The 9,799-nt window shown below is 34.2% G+C and overlaps 1 protein-coding gene across 1 annotated transcript; it reads left to right on the top strand.

The window, feature by feature from the left end:
- Positions 1-990: 990 nt before the first annotated feature.
- Positions 991-7,411, top strand: LOC107831808 (ubiquitin-conjugating enzyme E2 variant 1B). The gene is made up of 5 exons (XM_075233381.1): positions 991-1,186; positions 2,859-2,998; positions 6,374-6,503; positions 6,580-6,702; positions 7,210-7,411. The coding sequence occupies exons 1-5, from the start codon at positions 1,144-1,146 to the stop codon at positions 7,266-7,268; spliced, it is 495 nt and encodes a 164-aa protein (XP_075089482.1). The 5' UTR covers positions 991-1,143; the 3' UTR covers positions 7,269-7,411.
- Positions 7,412-9,799: the final 2,388 nt, after the last annotated feature.

The following is a 9,799-nucleotide window of genomic DNA, read 5'->3' as shown; positions in this document are numbered from 1 at the left end:
ATTCAATTGATAACAAAATTATGAACTTAAAATACTTGTAATAGTATGTCAATTATACCAAGTGTTGCTAGTGAAGTATTTGTCTGGTTATCAAACTGCGGTGAACGTGTTCAAACTATGAGGTATGCGGTTGTAATTGTCACTAATATACAGGTTAGGTAAGGTACTACTTCTTTTTCAATTTATGTGATGTACTTATTTTTTACTTTAACTTTAAATTTTACATTTTATTTTTGTGTTAGATTAAAATTTCAAAATCTTTTGTTCTTTCTTAAATTCTTTAGATAATCAAAATGCATCATATAAAATGTGACCGAAATATTGATGCTTTATTCTTTTCATAAGTGTGTCTATCTACAGTGACTAATATTTAAGAATAATTTAATTTAATAAGAAAACTAGGCGCTGAATTAAAATGAAAATCCAAAATCAAAGCTGAGTGACTAGTTTAACAACTTACTCCCTCCGTTTAAACTTAGATTAGGTAATTTGACTCGACACGGAGTTTAAAAAAATAAGAAGATTTTTAAAACTTGTGATTTTAAAAGCTTAAGGGGTAAAAACTTTATGGAACCATGATATTTTGTGTGGTTATAAAAGCTTCTTATTAAGGATAAAATGGGTAAAATAAAGAGTAATTCTTTACCTACCATCTAAATAGTTAAAAGGCGATCCTGCAAAGAGTTTTTACGTTTTATTTTCAGTTATTTTACATAACAAAATAATTTTTTTTGAAAGATTTAATATATATTTTATTTTATTTTTATAATGGACCACAAAACTAATTGGTAAGAAAATGATCTCTTATCGGTACTAGTTTTTTTTTTTAACTTAAATTTTCCGCAAATTTTCTACATTCTTTTTTCCAGTGATCTTCTGTGAAAATAATTACTGTATATAATTAAAGTAATGAACTACTACAAAATTAAATATTTCTCCCTCTTACCTGAATCTTATCCTCAAAACTTTGTGAAAGTAACTTGACACTGTGAATAGTACACCATAAAGCTGCTGTCTTGATTTTGGGACCAGTTTCTTCCTTTTCCCCCACCCCCCTCTCTCTCTCTTGTTGCCTCTTTCTTACTCTTTTTAGGAATGCCCTTTTGGTTTTTCAACTCAAAAACCTTTAATTTGCTGTTTTAGATGCTGCCAGAAATGGGATCAGAAGGATCATCAAAAGTTGTAGGTAAGCTTCAAAATCTTTAAAAGTTCATTTTTTTTCTTCTTCTTTAAATTGTAAACTTGATCTTAATCTAGTTGTAAATCTCTGTATAACTCTTTTATATGTTATTTGAAAGTCTTTTTTTGTTATATGAATTCATGTGCTTCACAATTTATGCATTTTCTTGTGCTGTTTAAACCCTTTTTGGTATTTGGGAGTAGGGTTTCTTTTTTGGGTTTTTGCGCAGATTAGGCTAAGTGGGCATATTATTATTAATTTGCCTTTTTTGAAACAGAAAGTTTAAATTTCTAGCCATATGAATGAATTTGGTGAACTTGGTGTCAGCTTTTATGGGAAAGTTGAAGTTTTTGTTGACAGAAATGTTTGCCCAATTAAGGTAAAGGTATCAGCTGAATTGGTGCCAAGTTTGGGTTCTGTGCAAAATTCAATAAGAAACGATTCATAGGACTACTGGGGGCTTAATTTACTCTGGAGTTCGAGTTTCCTTTCTTAATTTGGTAATGTGTGTGTGTTCTTTTTTTTTTTTTTGAAATCTAAATCTAACTGTAGAGACAGGGCAGTGTATCTAAGATGTGGATGGTGAAAAAGGTGGAAGTGAAGAAGGGGAATATGATTTATGACATATCATATTATAAGATTTTAGTAAATATTGGAATGTGATGGGCGGGCAACTAGTGTAAAAGAACATGATCAAAATGAAGTAGGAATACCAGTACTTCAAGTGATTTTTCTATAATTTTAAATACTGACTGCATTTATGTAATTAAAAAAAAAAGAAGAAGCTTAACAGCTATATTCATCCATAGCATTGTCAAAACGAATCAAACTGAACACGACTTAAAACACTTATGCAGTCAGTATTTAAAATGAGGATGATTAGAGTAGTGGACGAATGGCTCAATCAACTTTGATTTTGTAGCTCCAAATGTGGATGAATCTTCACAAGTTTCCAAGTAGATAATAAAAAGGCTAACTTCATCTATGGAGGTGACGGAGGTTCTAATCTGGGTCCCACTTTGAGTTTTCTGTTTAGTTTGCTTGCATCACCTTAATTGAATGCTGATAATTGTGGTAAGCACGTAATCAGTAATCTTTATTAGCTTTCTAAAAACAACTATTTTCACGAGAAAGCTGTCTGGAGCTCAAGTAATTTATATAAGGCTAATGGACAGTGGCAGAGCTAGCATAGGTCTAGCTGGTTCGGCCGAACCCAGTAACTTTTGTTCAAACCCTGTATATCTTAAGATATTCACTGAATATGTATAAATTATTAATTTAGAACCCAGTAAAATAAACGGGCTAGAATCTCGAACTCATAAGATTCAAATCCTGAATTCCTCTGCTAATGGAAGTGTTTTTATCCTCTTTATTTGGAGTTCAAAGAGAATTAATCAAATTGTAAGACTTCAGGGATGTCTTTCTTTATCCGATTTGACATTAATTTTCTTTAAAACGCTCAATGCTACACGCAGTATAATGGCATTTAGTTTTACACTGCCCCTTTTGTGGCTCTAAACTGCTTAATTATTCATTTATAATTGCAATAATATGATATTGTTCAGTAACTTTGTCTTTAGTCTTTTTCAAGGAAGCCCCTTCTTAATGTGCTACATCCCACACACCATATCAGCATGCTATGTAATATTAACCTGATAGCATTTGTGTTCATGTCCAGTCCCGAGGAATTTCAGATTATTGGAAGAGCTCGAAAGAGGAGAAAAGGGAATAGGGGATGGAACTGTCAGCTACGGGATGGATGACGCGGATGATGTGTTCATGCAGTCATGGACAGGAACTATAATTGGTCCTCCTAATGTATGCTTTCTTTCTCAGTTCTTTCACATTTGTTCTTGTAACTCTTCTTTTTCTGTGCTCTTGAATAGCTTGATCATGTTTTCCTGTTGATCTTGTAACTCTTCATGTATTCCTGTTGCAAGTGATTTGACATGACATCTATATAGTTGCACATAAAAATCGTATTTTGCATGTATGAATTAATGAGGTGCAGCTCTCGTGTTGACATCTAAAATCATTTTCAAAGGATTTCAATTTAGATGTCATTCAAAATCTTACTACTACAGTTGTAGGACTAACAAAGTAATGTGAGTTACTTCTATGAAAATACTTGTCACATTAACATTAGGAGTTTTCACATTATGAATTCACATCAACCAATTGAAAAGGGACCTAAAGTTAATTGAATTCCAGTTATAAGATAGATTGATATATCTTGCTTATTCAATAACTGTCGAGCTGTACTGCTGTGACTGTAATTAGGCCTTCATGGTACTTTTCTGCTGTTAATGTAAACTTTTCGGGCTGATCTACTGTTCAATTTGTTGACTATTTGATCACACTTCGTGATGTTGCATTTACTGTTGGACACCTTTCGGAGGCTATCCGAAAAATAACAGTAAGATGTTGCTGAGAGAAAGGGGACTTGGGGCTGATTATGCCTTATCTATATGCTAATTTGTCGGAGAAAGTTTATGTTGGGTTAAATAGAAAAGAGCAACTACAAATCCATTCATTTTGATCAGGATGCAGCAGTAGAAAAGAAGAAGAGGGTGCCTAAAGCTTCGGTAGGCGTAGTGGGAGGTAGCAGGTACCCGATTGAATAGTTGAGGTGCACACAAGATTGCCCAAACACAACCGTTATCACCACTGATCCAAAAAAACGGGGGTTAAAAACGCTGTGGAGGAAGAATGAAGAGGCGGAGAGAGAGAAGGAATCCCCTCTTACGGGATGTCAATTTTGACTCATAATGAATTTTCATATGCTAGAGAAAGCATGATACAATCCATTCATAATGAGGAATTTGACTCATCATCATTTAGAGTTTTCTGAAGAAAGCATGATATAATGCATGTAATAGTTAGGGAGCAGTAGTAATGACTCAGGTCCAAGAGGAAGAAGGTAGAAGGTAAGCAGTAGGAGTAGTAGCAAAAGAAAGAAGATGCAGAAAGAGAGAGAGAGTAGGCGTCCTGCCAAAAAACAGGATGCTGGATATGAGTCATAGCCATTTATAATCTGCTAAAGAAAGAATGATACAGTGCATATAGTAGGACATAATAGTTTGGAGCCAAGAGTGATGACTTAGAGTGCAAGAGTGAATTTTAACTAGTTGGAGGCCTAGACTTTCTTTGCTACTTTAATGACTTGACGAGCAAGTTTGTATACAGGACTTTGTTCCGAATACATCTAAAGATAATTAAGTTTCCGCCTTAAGGAACTAAGGACACACTTGAGCCACATAATCTTTGAAAATTATACTTAGATTTTCATCGAAGGGCTTCAATCTTTAAACATGGACTACTTGATGAATAAGAAGATGGTAGAGTCGAGAGTAGCATACATATCCTACTGTAAGTAGCAGAAACTAACAATAAAAAGATATCCTACTGCAGATAGCAGAAACTAGAATAATAAGGTGGATAGAGTTACCTGGTACCTGTTGTTGGTGGGAGGTAGTAGGCATCCTGTGGCATTAGTCGAGGTGCGCGAAATCTGGTCTGAACACCACAGTTATAAAAGAAAGATTAATAAGGAGTTAAGGACTGCTATTGCAGGAAACTTTCTAGGGATTCACCTGCAAGTTCTGTACCTGAAATACTTGTTTATTTTTTTGGGATAGATAAAGAATGATGGGTACAGATATAGAAGAGCGAGAAACAGTCTAGAAAAGGGGAACAAGAAGAGAGAAAGAAAAACGTAGGATATGTAGTTCAGACTGAATAAACCGTGGGAACGACACATTTTCTAGGTGTTGACCTCAAGGCGTTTCGATACCTCTGATCGCTGTAATGGAGGTGTTTGGTTGTTTTGAATTTTTCTTTTTCGTACTTAATGTCATTCTAAAGGTATCATCTGTTGAATTTGATTAGGAATTTTTGAATTTATGTTTGTGTAGTTCTTGTGTGATATCTGCTCTGATGAATTTTGCTTTATCTTTTCATCAAATAAAGAAAAAGAAAACCCCATAGATGAAATTTTGAGCTAACACAATGAAAATAGCAAAAAGGGAAAAAGATGACCAAAGTGGACCATATTACATAAATCCTGCATTTGCGTTTGACATATCACTGTATCGGTGTTTGATGGGTGTGATATGGGCATGAGTGAGTACTTAGTGTGAATTTTTGGGTACACACTAAAAATTAGCAAAGCTGCACATACCTGTACAGACATTCGTGTTTGATGTGTACTGATTCAGCCCTTGTAACACAGCCTAAACATACCTTCTCACCCTTTGGATAAGATACTAATATGAAAATATTGCATTTATGTCAGATTCAACTTAAGCCCCGTGCGACAATGTCCAACACATTTAACCTCAACAAACATGCCAACGTTGTCCTCTTATTAACCGAGATGCTATTTGAATAAAAATTTAACTGCTGTACTGCCTACCAACTGCCATACCCTTCCATCTCACAACCTTCATACTTTCTAATTCAAATGCTTGGAAAATCAATGTTACATAAACTCAGTATGGGCACTCACACTTTTTTTATTTGCCAATTTTTATGTATCTGTAATCGTGAATTGGCAAGTTTTATGTATCCCCAACTTATTTGGGACTGAGGCGTAGTTGTTAGTTGGAAGAATCTGCATGAGGTATCAATACCCACATCACACCTATTCTACATGGGTACATAAAATAAGTGAAGGATCAATGCAATTTAGCTGAAAATATTATAATGAAAGAAAAAGTACAAAATGACAGAGTAATGGAGACCTGCTTCCAGCTGGTCACCTCTGCACTTCTGGATAACTTGATTCTCAACCACCACGTGTGATACAAGAAACAAGAGGTCTGCAGTAGGTGGGCAGAAAGATATATTTTAAGTAATAAAATGAAATTTGATGAGGTAATAAGGACAAGTTAGCTATTGATAAATTTAGTGGTCCTTCATTCTCACTTAAGCTGTTTACCGTTTGTTGAAGTGAATGTGGTCTTTTGTAAATAAAAAATGCGCTTTTGTAATTGTTGGAAACCTCCCTAGGGGTCTTAATGCAGTTAATCCAATATTAGGAATGAATACAGCAACCTTTCGATCAAATGTGCCTCTAGCTTGTATTTAATCATTTTTGTAAGATGGATAAAAGAATTGTTTGCTACTCATGGGGACTTTGACAGTAACAAGAGCAAATATTATGTGCGGTAACTGACATGCAAGGCTTGACAGACTGTACATGAAGGTAGGATCTATCAGTTGAAACTATTTTGTGGAAAGGAGTATCCAGATGAGCCACCTGGTGTAAGGTTCCAGACCAGGATTAACATGAGCTGTGTAAATTATGAAACTGGTGTGGTAGGTACTACTTTCTATTTGACTTTATTAGGTTTGATATTAATAAAACAGTCTTATGTGTGAGAACGTTTATCAGGTAGAGCCACGTCTTTTCCCGATGCTTGCTGATTGGAAGAGGGAAAACACAATGGAGGATATATTGATGCAGTTGAAAAAGGAAATGATGTCTCCCCAAAATCGAAAACTATCTCAGCCTTCTGATGGTGAGTCATCACTAGGTTGATCTTTTATACTTTTATTTTCTTAATGGATATATATGAACTAATAAGACTAAAACATATTGGTCTTTCTTCACCGCTTGTTTAACTTTTTCTTGTTTGATAAGTAATAAATAATGTTATTATTAGTAGGTCGAACACTAAGCTAGTGCTACAAAACATAGTCACATATTGCACAGTTCCTCAATTGTATCTTACATAGCATCAACGTCCTGAACAAAAGCTAGGTTGCACTGCTTGTTTAATTTGAACCAAAGAGAATTTGCATTCCGAGAAGAGGATTGGTTCCTAAAGGGGAGCATCTACGCGTCTGCATAATTATTTTTCCCCTTCATTCAGTTTGTCATGTCTATATCTAAGTATATGTTGAGGCAAGTTGATTTAATGTCTCAATATGAGCAGTTTAGGTAATGGTCTTTGTTGTTACGTCAAATAGGACGTTGGAAAAAAAATGATATCAATCTGAATCAAGGCTGTACTTTCTTTTGTCAGGCAATGAAGAGGGCCGGGTGGATCAAAAAGGCTTAGTGGTGAAATGCTGCATTATGTAATTGGATTAAATACTGAAAGATAATAATGTATATCCTTAATACTTAGATGATTCCAGATATTGTCTTAGTATGTATAGATACGTATATGCTTTGTACTTGTTATTGAATCCTCCTTAATTATGGGATGGACTGCTGTTTAATGCCAATTTTCCAACTGTGAAAATAAGGCAAACTAGTTTCATGACTTAATCATATCCTGAATGATGCTCAAGTTTGTCTGAGAATACCAGTGATGGCGCTTAAAGAGAAAGTCGATGACTGCCTGTCAAATACTCAGTGAAGCATGTTAAGGTATTGAAATGGCTTCAATGTAGATTATGGAACAATAATATTTATGTGATTCTAAGTGTTTATATTGCTTGCTATATCAACCCTTTGATGTTCTGGAAAAAGATCTTGAAATGTGGATTTCTTCTAACTTTCATTCTAGTTGTTCTGATGGTAAGCAACCTGCACTTCCAACCAAGAGGTTGTGAGTTCGAGTCTCCCCAAGAGCAAGGTGGGAAGTTCTTTGAGGGAAGGATACCGGGGGTCTATTTGGAAACAACCTCTCTACCCCAGGGTGGGGGTAAGGTCTGCGTACACACTACACTCCCCAGATCCCACTAAGTGGGATTATACTGGGTGATTGTTGTTGCTGTTGTTGTTTCATTCTAGTTGTTGAAGAGTATTCCTGGTAATGTGCGTACTTTTTAACTTTCTACAAGCTAGCAAAATAAACCCTGTTTTTATGTCGTGTAAAAAGTTTCTTCTATCCCAATAGTACTTATTCACTTTGACTTTGAAGGTCAAATATTATTTATTTTGATCAATGAATTTTTCTTATCAGTCTTTTTTTAAAATAAACTTTGTGACTTGTTAGTATTTAATATTATATTATAGCTAACAATCCTTATAACCATTTATTTATCGGATGTCCCCAACAGGCAACAGCTATAGGCTTTCTAGATTTTACGGTTTGATGAGATATCACTATAAAATTTGGTTAGTCTGATTCTAAAAGTAACATTGTACACTTGCTCCTAGTTTTATGGTAAACTTGTTGGCTGTTGATTCAGCTTAATAAAAAGTCTTTGTTTGAGTTCAAAATAAATCAAAATCCTCTGTTGGAATGAAGAGGAAATCAACAAAGGAATAGATGTGTTTGATTATAGTTTGGGAATTCTGTTGAAAAATTTATTATGTCAACCTCTTTGTGGGGGGAGGGGGACAGCAGAAATCAGGGTAGATGACTACCCTTATTTCACAAAGTAAAACATAAGTTCTTTAAAATTTTGTTTCACAGGTATCTAGTGTAAAATATTCCTATTTTTAAGTCCATTACTTGAGTAAGACTCAATATGTTTTGTGATATCAAATCTCTTGCCTGAGGGAAGTTTGTTGTAAAATTATTTTTGCCTTCTTACCGCTTGTTTGGATGGTTGTTATCCATTGTATTGTATTGTATTATTACTTTGAATACAATATTTGTTTACTTAAATTTTATTGTATCGTATCGTGAAATTCGTCGTTACGTAATGACGAAAAGTGTCACTTTATGGAACAATAGGTTTGGTGTGGCGGCGTTTTTCTCTCATCTTGCTCTTCCTTATTATTAAATAATCATATTTTAACCTTTACTCTACTTTTTATCCTTTAATCATATTTAAATAATATTGCAAGTTTATTCTTCATATTGTTAGTACATGATATCATGAAACAACGATAAACGATACAATCTATCCAAACATTATATTTATCACGATACATTATGAAACGACACACAACAATCCAAACAAGCTGTTATGCTTCTTGAAAACTACTTCTGCTCTTGATATGATACTCCAGAATTTAACCTCTCGATGTATTTTGAACCATTATCATTTACCAATTACTAATCCAAACCTGTAAAAACATTATTGAGTTACGAACTAATCCTATCGAAGAGTCATTGCTTAGAGGGTAATGACTTGTATAGATAATCTTTTTCCAGAGAGTCTCGTGTAAGTTCTTTTCTTTTTTAGGTTATATAGAAATCCAGCATAATATACGGAAGTTTGAACTTTTATAAATGGAATTAGTGTACTGGGTTTTAATGGTAGAAATCCAACATAGTTCCAACTGTACCATACTTTGCTGAAGTTTTACATACAATTTTCAACTCTATGATAGTACTGTCTTGGGGTTACACTCGTAGGAGTAGAAAGTTAAGGGACAAGTCATGCTTTTGTAGAAGTAGAAACTTAGAGTCCAAAAAACCGGAGAAAAATGACACCAGGTTGCCACTTTTAAGTATGCCGTTTAAAATATATCTACAATTTATAATATATTTAAAGATTAGCCAATTTTGCTCAAACTTCAGGACACGACATCCTAGAGTTTAAACCTCAAAATTAAAACTTCAGGACATTGTGTCCTAAAGTTCAAAAATTGTGTCTAGGAGTTTGAATCTTATGTCCTGAGTTTTAAATTAGTAGTTCAGAAATTCAGGACACTTAGTCTTGAATTTTAAATTAGCAGCTCAAAATTCAGGATACTTAATCCTCAAGTTT

This window comes from Nicotiana tabacum, chromosome 16 (genome assembly GCF_000715075.1).
Source record: "Nicotiana tabacum cultivar K326 chromosome 16, ASM71507v2, whole genome shotgun sequence".
NCBI lineage: Eukaryota > Viridiplantae > Streptophyta > Magnoliopsida > Solanales > Solanaceae > Nicotiana > Nicotiana tabacum.
The sequence above is the reverse complement of the archived record's forward strand: the minus strand, read 5'-3'. Positions and strand labels throughout refer to the sequence as shown.

Coding starts and splice junctions, on each gene's coding strand:
- LOC107831808 (XM_075233381.1), top strand. CDS start 1,144: ATGCTGCCAGAAATGGGATCAGAAGGATCATCAAAAGTTGTAG. Junction 6,504..6,579: donor TTATGAAACTGGTGTGGTAG/GTACTACTTTCT, acceptor TTTATCAGGTAG/AGCCACGTCTTTTCCCGATG. Junction 6,703..7,209: donor ACTATCTCAGCCTTCTGATG/GTGAGTCATCAC, acceptor TTCTTTTGTCAG/GCAATGAAGAGGGCCGGGTG.